Genomic DNA, 17,329 nt, shown 5'->3' with positions numbered 1-17,329 from the left:
AGTCACTTAATTACATCTAGTGTTAAGGATGGAGATATAAAAGGGATTAAGATAGGTACCAAGGATCACACACTTACAATTTGCGGATGATTCACTTTTCTTCTGTTAAGCTAATAGACGAAATTGTCAAGCTTTAAGGGATGTCTTTGATGTCTATGAATATTACTCAGGTCAGCAGATAAATCCATCAAAATCAATAATCACTTTTGGATCTCGAGTATATGGTACAACCCAAGATAGACTAAAAGCTCTTCTAAATATACCCAACCATGGAGGAGGAGGAAAATATTTAGGCCTTCTAGAACAATTTGGGAGTAAAAAGAAAGAAATGTTTTCTTATATCATTGACAGAGTGCGAAGGAGAACAGGACATTGGAGTGCAAAATCTTTATCTCCGGCAGGGAAAGAAGCAATGATGAAATCAGTTGCAGTCTTTATGCCTGTCTATGCTATGTCGTGCTTTAAATTACCAAGAGGAGTGACTTCAGAGATAGAAACACTGTTAATGAATTACTATTGGGAACGAAAAGCTAACCAAAGAGGCATTCCCTGGATCTCTTGGAGCAGACTAAAATACTCAAAGAAAGAAGGAGGATTAGGATTTAGAGACCTTGAAAAGTTTAATGATGCTTTGTTAGCCAAACAAGCATGGAGACTGCTAAAATTCCCTAACTCCCTCTTTGCTAGAGTCATGAAAGCACGCTATTATTCAGATGGTATGCTCTTGGACGCCAAAGAACGAAAAAATCAATCTTATGGGTGGTCCTCTTTATTACATGGACTGGATTTGATTAAAAAAGGCACTCGATTTTTGGTTGGAGATGGTACAACTATTCGACTGGGTAAAGACAATGTCTTGGAGGGCACGCCACCTCGAGAAGTAGGAACGATCGATCCAAATTGCAATATGACTTTAGATGTATTGATTAAAAAGACTGAAGACTATCGTGTTTGGGATACAGAACAGATTGATAACATTGTGAAACCATCTGATACTTCAGCTATTAAATAGATTTATATATCTCAAGTTGAATCTGAGGACAAGCTCATTTGGAACTACACAATTTCTGGAGATTACACGGTTAAATCAGGTTATTGGTTCCTCACTCACAATCCTTTTGATCAAAATCCTGCACCAAACATACCGCATGGTTCGATTGATCTAAAGAACAGGATTTGGAAACTAAACATTTTACCTAAAATTAAACACTTTTTATGGAGGGTTCTTTCTAGAGCTTTACCAACAACAACCCGTCTTCGTTCTAGAGGTATGAATATTCCTTCTATTTGCCAAAGATGTAACCGAGAGGATGAAACAATTCTACACGCCCTGTTTACATGCCCGTTTGCACGAATGGTTTGGACAATGTCAGGCATTTCAACACAGCACACTAGCAATTTGTATGCGGATACTGAAGTTTCTATTCAAACGATCCTAGATATTCAGACACATGACACCAACACATACGTTTCTCTTTTACCTTTCTGGATCTTATGGCGAATATGGAAAGCTAGGAACTCCTTAGTCTTCGAAGGTTTTCGTGAAGGGCCTACACTCACTATTTTGAAAGCAAAAGCTGAAACAAAAGACTGGATTAATAATCCTGTTCTCTTTGGAAGCCATAATCGAACAATTTCAACACCGTGCATACAATCTTGGAAGCCTCCTAGTCTCCCGAGTTTAAAGTGTAATTTTGATGCTGCTTTTGATAGTTCTAGTCATGATACAGTAGGCGGATGGATAATTAGAAATCATCAAGGCGATCCTCTCGCTTGGGGAGCATCAAAACTGTTACCTTCAGTTTCACCTTTAGAAGCGGAAGCAAAAGCTCTTCTACTCGCCCTTAAACATGCTTGGATTCGAGGATATACTACGATGATCTTTGAAGGAGACTGTGTGACATTTACCAAGCTGGTCAATGGACAACAGGAGAATGCTGCTTTATCAAACTTGTTAAGAGACATTCAGTTTTGGAGATCAAAATTTCTTCTCTGTGATTGTACATTTGTAAGAAGATCATGTAATTCAGCTGCAGATTCCTTAGCAAAATTTGGTTGTCAAAATGTTGATTATTATGTTGAATATGTCATAAAGTCTTTTTTGACTTTTACAACATCTCTGACTCAGTTTAAATCAATATATTTTCTTTTGAGTAAAAAAAAAAATAATAATAAAACTAATCCACAAATGAATAATGGGCTTCATGTTAAAGCCCGTTTTAAATTTTAAGTTTATTGAGAGAATTGACTATACGTAACTTTATAACAGTGTTAAAAAGAGTCCTGAAGCCCTAAACAATTTCTCGTCAGCTCCGTTTTTGCTTCCTCTTCCCCCGCAGCATTCTCCTGCAGAGTTGTTCAGGTACGTTCCGGTTAGCTTAGAAATCTTAAGGAAACCACACGCTGGAGAGAATTCAACTTTCTTGTGCTTCAATTTTTCATCTACTTTTTTTTTTTTAGTCTCCTCAACTCTGTTCTTAGATTTTTGCTAGAATTATGAATCAATTGTTAAATTTTCTGTTCTTAGATAACTGTAAAGAAAAAGAGATTAGAATCTCTTCAGACTCTGACTAGGTTACAGACTAAGTTGATTGTATCGTTACCCAAATGTTGGAATTTCACAAAGAAGAACTTGTCTTTGAGATTTCTAATAGTGATTGGAACACTTTTGAGACTCTTCCAAAGTTTAGTAATGATAAGTTAATGCTTTTGTATTGGTTTTGCTAGACGTCTCATTTCGTTTCGCAACCCAAAAGACACTGTCAATGGCAACCATGGTAGCTGTAAGTCACAGTTTTCTAAAAATCCAAGACATTGTTTAAAATTTTAATACTATTCTTCTTTACCTGTTTCATGACTTGTTTGTATATTACTGTAACAGAATGAAGCGTTTACGGGAAATCCAAGACGCCAACTCGCAAAGCTCTTTAGTGTGTCTCTTAAATTAACGGTCCCTGATGAACCTGGTGTTGAGCCTTTGGTGGAGCCTGGCAAATTTGGAGATTACCAATGGTTCCACTTAACTCTATGAATCTTTGAAGTACCAATTCAGTTATTTTCTATTTCTGAGATTTCTTTCATCACATTGTTGTTTGTAGTAACAATGCAATGGGACTATGGTCTATAATTAAAGGAAAGGGTACACAGTTCAAGAGTCCTCCAGCTATCGGACAGGTTGGTTGGTTTGGTCTTTTACAATTTTGTGGTTTTTTTGTTTGATCTATCCGCAGATTCTTAACCAACTCTTATTCTGTTTTCATTTTCACTTAGGCCCTTATTAAGAGTCTCCCTACTTCTGAGATTGTGGAATCATGCTCTATAGCTGGACCTGGATTTGTTAATGTTGTACTATCAGCCAAGTGGATGGCTAAGGTGCTCCTGTTGTATTAGTCATTTTCTAGTCCTCGTATAAATAAATTTTATGTTTGTCATAAATTGGTTTTTCTAATCTTTTCCGCAGTGTATTGAAAACATGCTTATCAATGGGATTGACACATGGGCGCCAACTCTTTCGGTTAAGAGAGCTGTAGTTGATTTTTCATCTCCCAACATTGCGAAAGAAATGCATGTTGGTCATCTAAGATCAACTATCATTGGTGACACGCTAGCTCGTATGCTCGAGTACTCAAAGGTTGAAGTTCTTCGCAGAAACCATGTTGGTGACTGGGGAACACAGGTATCTACGTTTCTGACCTACAAATGCTTTCTTGACATTGAGTATTCCAAAAAGCTTTTAAAGAAATAAAAGCTGCTTTTATTTTGCAGTTTGGCATGCTTATTGAATACCTCTTTGAGAAATTTCCTGATACAGATAGTGTGACTGAGACAGCAATTGGAGATCTTCAGGTCAGCTGATTTACAGTTTTTCTGATGTACCAATATTGACTTAAATTGTTTTATGTGAAGAACAACCAAAGCAATTTAGTTTTAACATTAAGATGTCCTCTGATAGATGTTTTACAAAGAATCAAAACTTAAATTTGATTTGGAGCCAGAGTTTAAGGAAAAAGCACAGAAGGCTGTGGTCCGTCTACAGGTAGATAACAATTTTCAATTCCTACTGGTGCATTCTTCTGTTTTACAGTGTCTTAATATGCAGCTACCTTTAGTTGCAATATATAACTCACTTGTCTATTTTGTCTATTTTGTTTTCTTTGTTTCTTCGGTATAGAGTGGAGATCCTGTTTACCGCAAGGCGTGGGAAAAGATTTGTGATATCAGCCGAAACGAGTTTGCCAAGGTTTACCAAAGCCTTCGAGTCGAGCTTGAAGAAAAGGTAAAAGACTAGTTGGGACGTATACTAAATTATTTGCGCCAGAATATGATAGAGATACATGAATGGATAATAATGAAAAATACATTTATTAATGACAGGGAGAAAGCTATTACAACCGTTTTATCCCTGACATAATTGACGAATTGAGCAGCAAGGGGTTAGTTGAAGAAAATGAAGGTGCTCGTGTGATATTCATCGAAGGCTTTGAAATCCCACTCATTGTTGTAAAGAGTGACGGTGGTTTTAACTATGCCTCAACAGATCTGGCTGCTCTTTGGTGGGTTATCTTTGGAAAATGCATCTCATATATTATGACTTTCTGTTTCTGTTTGGCTTGTTTTGAACTTCCATATCGTTGTCTGCTGCTGCTAAAATCTTTCTGGCACAGGTATCGGCTTAATAAAGAGAAAGCTGAATGGATTATATATGTGACCGATGTTGGCCAGCAGCAGCACTTTAATATGTTCTTCAAAGTGGGTTTGATGAATATTTTACTGTTTTCAGGTCTTGTAAAATGTGATCTTGATTGAAACTCCAGTCGTAACTTTGGTTGTCTTCTAACTTTGAATCAGGCTGCCAGAAGAGCAGGGTGGCTTCCGGACGATGATAAATCTTACCCTAGAGTTAACCATGTTGGTTTTGGTCTTGTCCTTGGAGACGATAACAAGCGATTTAGAACTCGGTCAACAGCGGTAGTCCGTCTAGCTGATTTGCTAGATGAGGCCAAGACTCGCAGTAAAAAAGCCCTTACTGAGCGCGGTATCTAACTTTCTCTTAACATTCAAATTACTGAATTTGTTCAGTTATTATTTGGTCTTATTCATCCCTTATATGTTGTTTCTCTGTTTAGGTAAGGACAAAGAATGGACACCCGAGGAGCTGGACCAAATAGCCGAGGCAGTTGGTTACGGTGCACTGAAGTAAGTATTTATCTCTATATTTAGTATCTTCTGGTTCTCGATGACTGTTGTAACCAAGGCTGCACAAATGTGATAAGTGACTTATCCTTTTGTTTAATTCTCTTTAAAGGTATGCTGACCTGAAGACCAACAGAACGACAGGTTATACTTTCAGCTTTGATCAAATGCTTAATGACAAGGTGCTGTAAATTTTTTGGAGCTAGTCTACATATTTGCATTATGGAGTCATTTACACATGCTTGATTAAATATTTTGTATCATATTTTATGAGCAGGGTGATACAGCCGTTTACCTTCTTTACGCCCATGCTCGGATCTGCTCAATCATCAAGAAGTCTGGCAAAGACATAGATGAGCTCAAAAAGGTATTTTAGCAGCATGAACTCAAAAACCCACCTACAAAGTCTGTGTAATGCACAATTCTTCTTATGTTTCAACACTTGTTCAATTGCAGACTGGAAAGATATCATTGGATCATGCAGCCGAGAGGGCACTGGGGCTTCACCTGCTTCAATTTGCTGAGGTAAAACACATGCTCATTTAGATTGTATAACTTTCATATTAAGACTTGTTTTTCTTGGTAACAAGATTGAACTGTTGTGTGAACGATTTGCAGACGGTTGAGGAAGCGTGTACCACATTGTTACCGAACGTGCTGTGCAAGTATCTTTACTACTTATCCGAAGAGTTCACAAAATTCTACTCCAGTTGTCAGGTGAGCATTCCCAAAGTTCTACTTTTTTTTTTCTTTCTATTTAAGCCTAATGTAGACTGTATACATTGTGTTTTCATCTTTTCTCTTGAACTATTATTTTACAGGTGAATGGTTCAGCAGAGGAGACAAGCCGTCTCCTACTTTGTGAAGCAACGGCCATAGTCATGAGGAAATGCTTCCACCTTCTAGGCATCACCCCTCTTTACAAGCTCTGATGTCATGACATTCACATTACAGTGAAACTAGCCAAAAGGCAAAAAGGGTCTTTTCTGCTTTGACAAAAAATTATTTATTTATGCACAGCACAGCTAGCGAGTAGTATAACCAAGTCTTGAATTCTTAATGATACCTTTCTGATTTATTGAAAAATTGGTGAAATCAATGATATTAACAATTTCTAACTTTGGTTATCTCTAATCACAAATACAAAACGCGAGTAAAGGTTTTTAATATGGAATTTACATTTTAATTATCAATTAATGATTAATTTAAAATTAATGATTGTTATAATTTGTTAAAATTAGTAGTAGGATTTTCAAGTTTCATAATATTATTATTAATAAGGATTATCATTTCTAGAAAAATACTTAGGTTCACCCCTAGGGGTGAACCTCTCCATTCACCCCCTCTTCTCTCAGCCAATCAGAATCTTCCATCTAATATTTTATTTCAAAAATAAATTAAAATTAAATTAAAAAGCAAACCAAATTAAGGAAACAAATTCTGTATACTTTTAATTAAGGAAAATTAAATATTGGCTTGGTTTAGATTTTTAAACTTAGAATAAAATTATGTCGGTTTGGGTTTACAAATGAAGTGGTTAGGGTTTAGATTTTATAATTAAAACGAAATTGTATGTCGGTTTGGGTTTACAAATAAGGTGGTTAAAGTTTAGATTTTACAATTAGAACGAAATTATATGTCGGTTTGGGTTCACAAATGAGATAGTTAGGGTTTAGATTTTACAAGTAGAACAAAATAATATGTCGGTTTGGGTTCACAAATGAGATGTTAGGGTTTAGATTTCACAATTAGAACGAAATTATATGTCGGTTTGGGTTCACAAATAAGATGGTTAGGGTTTAGATTTTATAAGTAGAACGAAATTATATACGGTTTGGGTTCACAAATGAGATAGTTAGGGTTTAGATTTTATATATATCGGTTTGGATTTATTAAAGTGCGGTTTAAGTTTTTTAATTTTATAATAATGTATACAGATTTTATTGCCTTATTTTATTAGGGGGTGAATGGAGAGGTTCACCCCTAAGGGTGAACCCAAGTATTGTTCTCATTTCTACTTCTCTTCTCACAAACCATACAAGTAGTAAAAATAGCCGAATTTAAAATTCACTTCGATATGGTTTAAGTTTTGATTTCCGGTTCAATTTGGTTTCGAACGGTTAAAATCCAAAACAATCACATACCATTATCATCATCCCCTTTCTCGTCTCTTCTCTGTATCAAAAATCCAAAGGAAACCACTGAAAGCATCAAAACAATGATACTGCGTCGTTTCATCTGCTACAACGCTTCTTCAACTATCTCTTCTATAGCTCCATCTCCGAAGAAGAAGCCTCTCATCTTCTTAGGCTCTCCTCAGGTACAAAAAAAAAAAAAAAAAAATTTAAACTTGTTCTCATGGGTTTAGGGTTTTAGCCTAATCTTATTCCTTTCTGCTAATAAATTTAGGCTTCTGTGACTGTCCTTGAAGCGCTCTTCGATGCATCTGCTGCACCAAACTCTTCCTTCAAGGTATAATCTGATACTTATTTGGTGTGAAATTGGATTAACTTTTGTATATGCCAGATTTTGACTGTTCTCTGATTTTGATTCTTATGGACATTGTGAGTTTGATTTTGTTAGCCCTTTTTGATTTTGAAACAAGATAATGAGAAGTGTGGTGAAGATATCTTCAGGTTACTTAATTCGGCTTTTGTACTAGGTTGCAGGGATTGTTACACAGCCTCCATCAAGGAGAGATAGAGGTAGAAGAGTTTTGCCTTCACCGGTAGCACAATACGCTCTCGATAAAGGCTTACCTTCTGATCTCATTTTCTCCCCTGAAAAGGCAGGAGATGTAAGGACTCTTGCTTTTGAAAAAGATATGATCTTTCTTCTTTCTTGTGAAGATGACATTAGTATTTGTTCTGTTCAGGAAGCATTCTTATCGACTTTAAGAGATTTGCAACCTGAGCTTTGTGTTACAGCTGCTTATGGGAATATATTGCCTACCAAGTTCCTTAAGATTCCAGTACATGGTTGGTAAAAGTTGCTACTTAATGGAACATTCTAGATGGTTTGATGGGAAAGAATGTTGTTTTGAAGCCCATGTTTTAACGTTTTAGGGACAGTGAACATACACCCAAGTTTGCTGCCGCTGTACCGTGGTGCAGCTCCAGTTCAAAGAGCATTGCAGGTTCAATTTTTTGTTTTCAATCTTAAACTCATTCCACTCTTCCTGTTATTGATTACAACATGGGAAGACTCTTGACTCAAGTGTGCACTGTAAACACTTGGTGGCTGCACTAGGATGGTGTCACGGAAACAGGAGTATCATTAGCATTTACGGTGCGGAAGTTAGATGCAGGGCCAGTAATTGCCTCTGAGAGTATCCAAGTGGATGATATAATAAAGGTTTTCACTCTGTCCCTTGATGTAGCTCATCATCTGATTATATTTTCTGAATCTTAATGACCTCTGTTTGAATCATTTGCAGGCACCAGATCTGCTCTCGTTTCTATTTTCTGAAGGTGATATATTAATTCTTGTACTTACGCTTTTTGGTAAAAGTCATTTGAGATAATTAGATTCTCTAATTAGGGTCTAAGTGAAAAGAACCTTGCAGGTTCTAAGCTTCTTATCCGTGAACTTCCCTCGATATTTGATGGGTCTGCAACATCAAAAGCAGTTCCCCAAGATGATTCTAAAGCTACCTTAGCTCCAAAGGTATCTGTTGTCTGTTATCATTCATAATAAGGCAATGCTGCTATATAGCTTCCTGAATGAGATAACATAATCTGATTCCAAATTTGGTCCTGAAATGATTCAATTGATTCTCAGTTAGCTCAAGATGAGGCTTGGCTCTCTTTTGACCAGGAAGCTTTTGTTCTACATAACAAGGTAGATAACTCTTCATTCAGTTCATTAGTCTATAATCATATCTATATTTATAAAGAGTAAAACTTCTTTTTAGGTTCGTGCATTCGCAGGATGGCCAGGAACACGAGCTAAAGTTGTAGTCCTCGATGACAAAAGCGGTCAGGAAAATGAGCTAGAGCTTAAAATAATTACAACTCGTGTATGTCAAGCTTCAGAAAACCGGGATGGTGAACAAGATTATGTAAATTTCAAGAAAGGTTCATTGGTGTTTCCTTGTGGAGGAGGTACTGCTTTAGAGGTAAACGCTATAGACATATCATTGCATGTTCTCTAAATCAACTCAGTTACAGACCTACTCACTGTTGATACAAAAGGCAGATGTTATGATGTGGTAATCAGAGACTAATCTAGCATTTAAAAAGCTAACATTTTGGTGTTGCTGATTCAGGTACTAGAAGTCCAGCTTCCTGGTAAAAAAGCTATCAACGCGGCTGCTTTTTGGAATGGCTTGAGAGGTCAAAAGCTGAAGAAGCTATGAAGACAGGCTGAAACAGAGATAAGCTTTGGTCAGGAAGTTAGAATTAAGCAAAACCAATTTGTAACAGGTTGTCCAAACAAAATAGTGATTTATGGTTTCCACATTCTTTGGTACAATATGATTTTTCTCATTTCCTTCCGAGATTTTGATCAATCTGATACAAGGAGCCTATATCCATGTATTTTAATCAAGATAACTGCTCACAATAGTTCTTATCCTCCAACCATAGAGTCCAAAACGTATGCCTATTAACCGTGTACAATGACCTGTGCATATTGTACTAACTATAATTCACTGTCCCATGCTACTGGCAATGAGAATAGCCTCAATTTTTTCGATTGCACTATATCAGCATTGGCATTATTGGCAAACATCATGCACGTAAAACTCCCACAAATGTTGGATAAAATCAGAAACATACCTGCATCGACCAATGTCTAAGTGACCATATATTCTTCATGACTTTCATCCAACATCTCAACCACAGGAGCATACTGCATTATGTCAAATTAATGAGAGTCCATGAGCCAAAAAGAAAGAACGGAAAGCAATAGGATGCTTAAGACAAAGCTGAAGGCGGATGCATGTACCTCATCATCTTCGTCAAAGTATGTCCCATCAATAGCGCTATTCTTCTGAAACTCCCATCCTAATCTGTTTTCAAGCAACTCTTTGAACTTCCTTGTCTGCAAAAAGACAGGTGTGAAAACGAATTTATAGATATGATTTGACAATAAGGGTTGTGAAATACTGATCTGATCTGTATATGTAGAAGTTGAACATACCCACGACAATAAATCTCCATCGACTACAGATGCCTCTTCCACTAGTGCGAAAAAGTCCTGTTAACAAAGCAATGGAAGTTCGTCTAAATTTTTCTATATCCTCCCAAAGACGAATTATTTAATATGCTGAACGTATGCTCACTCAGAGAAATATGTCGCTAGTCAGAGGTTTACCTTGCTAAGCAAATGCAGAAAGCTATCGGAAGCTAGCCAAGAATCATCAAGAAGCGCATGTACCCCCATCTCAGGACCACTACTCTCTTTCTGTAGTCCATATTTTAGTTGATGGTAGATGACTTTGATGAACTGTAATATAAGCATCCGGGAGAGGGAAAAAATGAGTTTTCAAAGTACATAGCTGAGGTAAAAGACAAATTAAAACGGTAGAATATGAACTGGTAAAGCCTGCTTAGTGCATATACTATTGAGGAGGGCATAAGGATAGAGAATGGCAAGATACTGAGATAGTATCGATTTATATATCATCTAGAAGAAACCTCAAATATACTATGAGTACTTACGAAACTCACCTTTGTAAACAGTTGACTCCTTGTATGAAAGGGCTGCCAAAGGTCACAAAGAAAATGTAAATGTCAAAAATCAAAGAGAACAGAGAAACGGATGAGAACAGAAAGAAACAGATATGTCTTCACATGGGAGCGTTATGGGTTAAGAGAAAAGTCACAAACAAAACATATCAAATCATTAAGGTGCATGTACTTTCATGTCACATCATGTCCACCATATTAAAGGGAACAAGCAATATTGGTACGGAAATTATAAGAACAATATGGAGCTTCAAATCACATACCGCATGGATGCAGCCCAGTAAAAGACTGACTATGGATTTCCACTGCATGAAGGATTCAAGAGACTGCCCCATCTGCACATTAACAGTAATAATTGATCAGAGAATGTAACATACCTATTTTACAATATACATATATTTTATATATGCACGATGTGTTAATGAGCTTCTTTTAAGTATATGTTACCGTAGGCAGTACATACCAAAAATGCGACAAATGAAAATTGTAGCTCTCCAAGAAGTAAGTCTTCCGAGTCTTTGTACTCCTTTGACAATACGCTTTCTAGCAGCTGAGTCTTTACAAAGATAAAGAGAAAGTGACATAAATTAGGTTTCACAGGATTTTGAGATTTAAATATCTACTGGAAAAGGAAGAATATGTTAAGGGAAGTACCTTGTCATGATTCATAGAGGTCAGCTCCTGCCCAGACATTCCCTTGTGCTTTAGAATCCGAGGAATAGAAGTGTAGTAAATGCTATTCTCTTTTGGTTCCTCATTAGATGATGCCTTAAACTTGCTTTTCTTCATCTGTGCATCAAGTGCTTTTTCCATTTCCGTTTTAGGTCCACCTTTTAGGATAGCAGATTCATAGATGACTGTTATTTCTCCTCCAACTGGCTCTGCAAAATTGCACACATATAGTTTTACACTGTTCACTACTCAAAGTGAGCGAAAATATTAACATTGTAGTTAAGGATTCCACCAAAAAAATAAGGTTCACATACCAAATTTTTCAATAACATCCTTCGTAATGTAATTAGACAAGTGCTTCCATTCCCCATATCTACTTAAATTGTATGGGCCAAGATGCTTGTCAAACTCCAAAGACCTGACTGCTTGAGAATATCTCTCTTCCTGGAAGAATGGAAATAAATAACCCAGCACTCATTATCAAACCTACTACTACTAGTGCTACTACAACATGGTTTGTTTCTGTTCAAGTTTCACAGAAAAGATTTGATTATATTCCTGGATACTACAAAATTTCGCACAACAATGCAAATCGCTGACCAACATATAAGCAACATTACAGCACTATGTTATCAAAAGAACTTACCTCTTCTTCAGATACTTTGGCTAACCACTCGTCTTGCTGATTCCATTTACGCACAATAACCTTGTATAGTCAACAACAGATGGTGAAAATATATCCATGATCCATTTATACAGTTCCATAGTGCTGCTACTCACAGATAACCACAATCACAAGTGAAAAACCCTAAACCCCATGAACCAAAAAAAACCTTAACCCCATAAAGAACGTGAATGCTCTTCAAGTCAGAGTAAAATAGGCAAAAAGGAAAAAAAAAAAATAGCATCTTGCAATCTCCATCTCAGGTAAAACATGAATCTTGAGACCAAAAGATAACAAATGAGGTTAGGTAAATTCAAACCTGAGAAGGAGCAACATCAACAAAGAAGCCAATGGTGGGTGAAAACTCTTTACCATCCCTGAAAATACAAAATCAAAGTCTAAAACTATCCGCCAACACAAATTACTAGAGATAGAACTCTTCTATTCAAACAAAAAAGATTTAACATGGTCTTAGATACAAAAGCACAAAAACCATTTAAAGACTTGAACCTGGTTGATGAACTATAGAATACAAAGTGAATCCCAGGAGGTATCATCTTAATCCCTTTGAAAGCTGGTCCAACCGAGAATATCTGTAACGAGTGTATTCACAACATTGATAAGATATGCAAACTCAAATCCAACTAAAACTAAGAAACTGAGAAAAAAAAACTTCAAATTTTAAATTCGATTATAAACTTAGGAAGAAGAAGAAACAAACCTGAGTGTCGATTCCAACAAGAGTATGCTGAGGAACGTCGAGTAATAGAAGCGTAGCTCCATGCTTCACAAGCTCTAGTGCTTTCTCTGAATCCATCACTTCTTCTTCCTCCTTCGCTACTTTTGCAGCAGAGAAGCCTAAAGAGAAAAGAGCTGAATAACAAACGAGTAGATTCCAGAAAGGCCCAGTAATAGGCCCATTAATTAATTGGGCCTTTCCCAGTTAGAATAGAAAACACGTGGTAACGCGTTATTCACGCGTTTTTACTTTTTCAACCGACATAGAACGTTTATTTATAAGACTTCTATCAGTTATTCTTTGCCTCTTCGCATTACTTTTCCAATCGTTTTCGATTTCTAAAAAATTCTCTCATCTCTCTCAACGCAAACACCAAATCCAAATTTAGGGTTTTTTTTTCTTTCTTTCATTCTTCGATCGATCTCTGTAAACTTTGTTGAAATCACGAAGATGGCAACAACCGGATCCTTCCCTAATCACAGAAACGCACAATTCCGAAACGCAAACGCTGGAGCGACGCTGAAGAGAGGATTCAACGATAATCGCGGTTACGGAGGCGGAATCAGAGATTATCAAGAGGAGCGGAACCGTTACGCGCCGCCTCAGAAACGTTTCAGATCGCAACCGCAACCACAACCACAACCACAATTCCGATCTGAGAAGATTCCTCTGTATCATCATCCTCATGGTAGTAGTAATAATAACATGTCTAGGGTTTCTTCTCAATCATATAACAATTACGGTGTTGATGTGATTGCTTCTAATTCAAGTTTTCCATTGCGTAACAATGTTTCTAACACCAACAATTATCAGAAACCCTTTGTTGGTTTTGGTAATAACCCTAACCCCCAAATTGTTCCGGTTCCATTACCGTATCGTAAGCTTAACGATGATGTCGCTTTAGATTCGTTGCCCGAATGGGTTCCGAATCATCAACCTGTCTCAAGAACCCTAACTCCAAATTATCCTGTTCCAAGTACGAATTTTGTGCCAAACACGAGTGTTCAAGCACCTGTTTTTACGAATTATTCTAACATGGCTTCAGTTGTGTCACAATCTATGCCTCAACCAATTGTTTTTAGCAAAGAATTGATTGCGTTGCTTAGCGTTCTTAACAATGAGAAAGAGAAGCCAACTTCAGAAGCAAGTAAACCCGGTGAATTGCCTCTTGGGTTAAGCTTTGATAACCCATCATCACTCAATGTGCGACACGAATCTGTGATTAAGTCTTTGTATTCTGATATGCCGAGGCAATGTTCATCGTGCGGGGTTAGATTCAAGTGCCAAGAAGAGCATAGTAAGCATATGGATTGGCATGTGAGGAAGAACAGGACGGCTAAACCCGTTGGGAGACAGGGTCAACAAACGAAGAAGTCGCGGGGTTGGTTAGCGAGTGCTTCCTTGTGGCTCAGTGCAGCAACTGGAGGTGGCATGGAACAAGCGGCGAAACCATCTTTTGGAGGAGAAACGCAGAAGAAGGAGGAAGAGCAGAAACAACTCGTAGTGCCTGCGGATGAAAACCAGAAGAATTGTGCGTTGTGTGAAGAGCCGTTTGAAGAGTTCTTTAGCCATGAAGATGATGATTGGATGTACAAAGACGCAGTCTACTTAAACAAGAAGGGTCGCATAGTTCATGCAAAGTGTATGCCTGAAACCCGAAAGGATTCGCGAGAGTTGCCGATTTCAGTTCCATCGGTTGCGGTGCAATAGTCTGTTGACTTAGTGAGATTTGCAGTAGTGTTTTAAATATCTGTTTTAGTCATTCGTTTCTTTTAAGTAATGTGTACATACAAGAATCAATTTGTAATACAAATTCAAATCAATAAAAATTTCTTCTTCTTTTTACTATATCATTACTCTTTATTTCTACGGGTCATTTGGTTATACATTAAATCTTTATATCTGTGTTGTAATCGTTACTCAAAGAGTCAAAACAGAGAAAGATGAGGATTTCATGTATGTTGTACACTTATATAACAGAGAGTTAATTTTATACATCTTTTTAAAATCCTTTTTCAACTTAAACGAGGAACCATGAACAACTTTGGTAGAGGAAATACTCTCTAAGAAAGAGATTATTAAGTTTAGTTTCGGATTTGTTATTTGTTTCTTGTATCATCTCCTTTTAATCAAAATTGACTTTTGGTAACTTGTGTTTCGCTATTTATTATCTAATGGAGCATAAAGAAGTCGGCTTTTGCATGCTTTTACTAAACAGCTCACATCATTGGAGAAGATAGATCTTCGAATTTTGTACCCTAACGCGCAAACGTTCATGTAACAGTACCTGCATTTACGACGAATTTTTCAGTTTTATGAGTTGGAATTATTCGAACATGATAATTTCAATTGTGTCACAAGTTATGCCTCCACCAATTGTTGTTGTGGGAAAAGATTTTGTCATGTTTACTTAGCGTTCTTAACAAAGAAAAGTAAACTTCGGAAGCAGTATGTTGTTGCTAAAAGTGCGACATGAATATGTATGTGGTAAAATCTCTGATATACCGATGCAATGTTCTTTCAATGGGCTTAGACTCATAAATGTCAAGTTAAACACATGGATTGGCATGTAATGATTAAAGAAGAACAGAATGGCTCAAAAGCACTACAAGACTGTGCCAGAAATCGCGAGGTTTGTTTGTGATCTTGTCTCTATGTCTCAATGCAGCAATTGGAGGAGGGACAGTTGAGGCTACTAAACAATGTTTAGGAGAAACCTAAAAGAAGAAAGAAATCGACCCAATATCACTACATCATAGCCCAATATCATATGTAATGTGGCCTTACGTATTTGGTATCACACTAAAAGCAAATATTTCAAGTAGAATCAATCAATCACCATATATAATAGTTGCCTCAACGACCCTTTCTCGTTAGCAAGGAACAGAGAAACCTAACTAACGATGTCACATTTTCGTCAAGGCTTTCTAAAATAGAAGTAACTTAATTACACCCGAAAGTGAGCAAAAAATCACGGCATTATTTGTTAATCACAACTTTAGCACTCACCAATATTGAAAAATTCGTTGGTCAAATTTTGTTTAAAATCTGATATATATAAAATAGAATTCTAAACTTATGAATCCGTCGCCTAGACACCAGTTACTTATTACTTGACTTAGTGTTTTATTGATAGTTTTCTAAGCCGATTTGGTCAAAATTGCAATTGTTTTACAAGCAAAACCTTGCTAATAATACAAAGACTTCTAGAATTACATATTTATCTACTTGACGTGAGGGTTCGTTTTGTCATTTGAGTTTGTGCATGCTGCACCAAGGGTTAGTAGATGTTGTGGATGCTTTGTTTGACCACCACTAATCTAACATATACATCCCGACACGGAACCGTGTATGTTTTTTTGCTTTTTTTTTTACTTAGTCGCGGACTCACGACTATATCCTCTTAACAAGTCCCAAATTTGGCTCATATGTTTATTTTATTTTTCCTGTTATTCAAATATTTATACATATTCTTCTCTAATTATATTTTTCCTCCAATTCATGCATTTTCAAAGATATAAAATATTCTAGTTTATACAATTTTGAATGACTTAAGTAGCTGAAAATAAAATTATAGGTACTATTCTGAAGTGTAAAAAACAATATTATTGTCCTTTACCATTTAGAAATATTTAAAAATGCAAATAATACTAATGTAGTAATATTTAAAATATATATATATATATATATATATATATATAAATCATTTGTTGTATTTTAGTCGTCGGTATAGTACTTTTATCACCAATGAAAAATTATAAATCCGCCACTAGCTGATTTTATGAAAATATATAATTGTTAGAGCCAATATATCAATTTGAGATACAAGTAGTCATGTATTATATATTATTTTCATATTTTGATTAGTCGTATTTGTATCTATTAGTAGATTGTATGACTGAATCACGGTTAATCGAGATTTAAAGTGAGACAATGATTGGTTTGAAACTGATTTAACTTTCGGTTAACCATCTTTGTATGAGTTTAAATTTTCTTCAAAAACAATTAACATTTGTTTTCTACTTGTCTTCGTTATATTTCTTGCATTATAATATGGCTACACGATTATATAACAACAAATTGTTTTTTGGAAAAATACGTACAACACCAAATCACGCGCGGTAGTTACAGTCATTGAAAATCTTAAGTATCCGTGCTAAAAGTCATTACTTTTCAGTTTTCAAGAAACGAAAAAGGAAAAAAATTGTAAAAACATTTAAAGAAATGTAATGTGAATTTGCCATGAACCGACGTATTCACGTTTTATTCTTTTCAAACCTAATGAATAATATTTTTTTTGTCAACGTTAACGACTTTAATTATAATTAGAAGGAATCTCTATAAATTTTCACAGCTTCACACACACTAAAT

At 36.2% G+C, this 17,329-nt stretch overlaps 4 protein-coding genes across 4 annotated transcripts; 3 read left to right on the top strand and 1 right to left on the bottom strand.

The window, feature by feature from the left end:
• Positions 2,275-6,297, top strand: LOC104787574 (arginine--tRNA ligase, cytoplasmic). Its single transcript, XM_010513181.2, has 18 exons — positions 2,275-2,362; positions 2,728-2,783; positions 2,882-3,012; positions 3,099-3,174; positions 3,271-3,372; positions 3,461-3,676; positions 3,766-3,846; positions 3,953-4,036; positions 4,172-4,276; positions 4,375-4,553; positions 4,665-4,749; positions 4,849-5,035; positions 5,127-5,196; positions 5,306-5,375; positions 5,471-5,560; positions 5,650-5,718; positions 5,812-5,910; positions 6,015-6,297. Exons 2-18 carry the CDS (start codon positions 2,766-2,768, stop codon positions 6,123-6,125), a joined length of 1,773 nt encoding a protein of 590 aa, XP_010511483.1. The 5' UTR covers positions 2,275-2,362; positions 2,728-2,765; the 3' UTR covers positions 6,126-6,297.
• On the top strand, positions 7,356-9,693 carry LOC104787572 (methionyl-tRNA formyltransferase-like). The gene is made up of 11 exons (XM_010513178.2): positions 7,356-7,513; positions 7,603-7,665; positions 7,856-7,990; positions 8,069-8,171; positions 8,259-8,329; positions 8,443-8,547; positions 8,630-8,663; positions 8,759-8,859; positions 8,974-9,033; positions 9,107-9,310; positions 9,461-9,693. The coding sequence occupies exons 1-11, from the start codon at positions 7,412-7,414 to the stop codon at positions 9,548-9,550; spliced, it is 1,068 nt and encodes a 355-aa protein (XP_010511480.1). The 5' UTR covers positions 7,356-7,411; the 3' UTR covers positions 9,551-9,693.
• On the bottom strand, positions 9,304-13,079 carry LOC104787573 (protein AAR2 homolog). Its single transcript, XM_010513180.1, has 14 exons — positions 12,941-13,079; positions 12,730-12,812; positions 12,539-12,596; positions 12,202-12,261; positions 11,870-11,999; positions 11,538-11,764; positions 11,347-11,439; positions 11,147-11,218; positions 10,866-10,898; positions 10,510-10,641; positions 10,336-10,392; positions 10,141-10,236; positions 9,972-10,044; positions 9,304-9,557 (listed from the first exon to the last, which is right to left on the bottom strand). Exons 1-13 carry the CDS (start codon positions 13,034-13,036, stop codon positions 9,988-9,990), a joined length of 1,194 nt encoding a protein of 397 aa, XP_010511482.1. The 5' UTR covers positions 13,037-13,079; the 3' UTR covers positions 9,304-9,557; positions 9,972-9,987.
• LOC104787571 (polyadenylation and cleavage factor homolog 1-like) lies at positions 13,277-14,806 on the top strand. The gene has a single exon (XM_010513177.1). The coding sequence runs from the start codon at positions 13,409-13,411 to the stop codon at positions 14,666-14,668; it is 1,260 nt and encodes a 419-aa protein (XP_010511479.1). The 5' UTR covers positions 13,277-13,408; the 3' UTR covers positions 14,669-14,806.

This window comes from Camelina sativa, chromosome 5 (genome assembly GCF_000633955.1).
Source record: "Camelina sativa cultivar DH55 chromosome 5, Cs, whole genome shotgun sequence".
NCBI lineage: Eukaryota > Viridiplantae > Streptophyta > Magnoliopsida > Brassicales > Brassicaceae > Camelina > Camelina sativa.
This window is presented reverse-complemented; position numbering and strand designations above follow the sequence as displayed.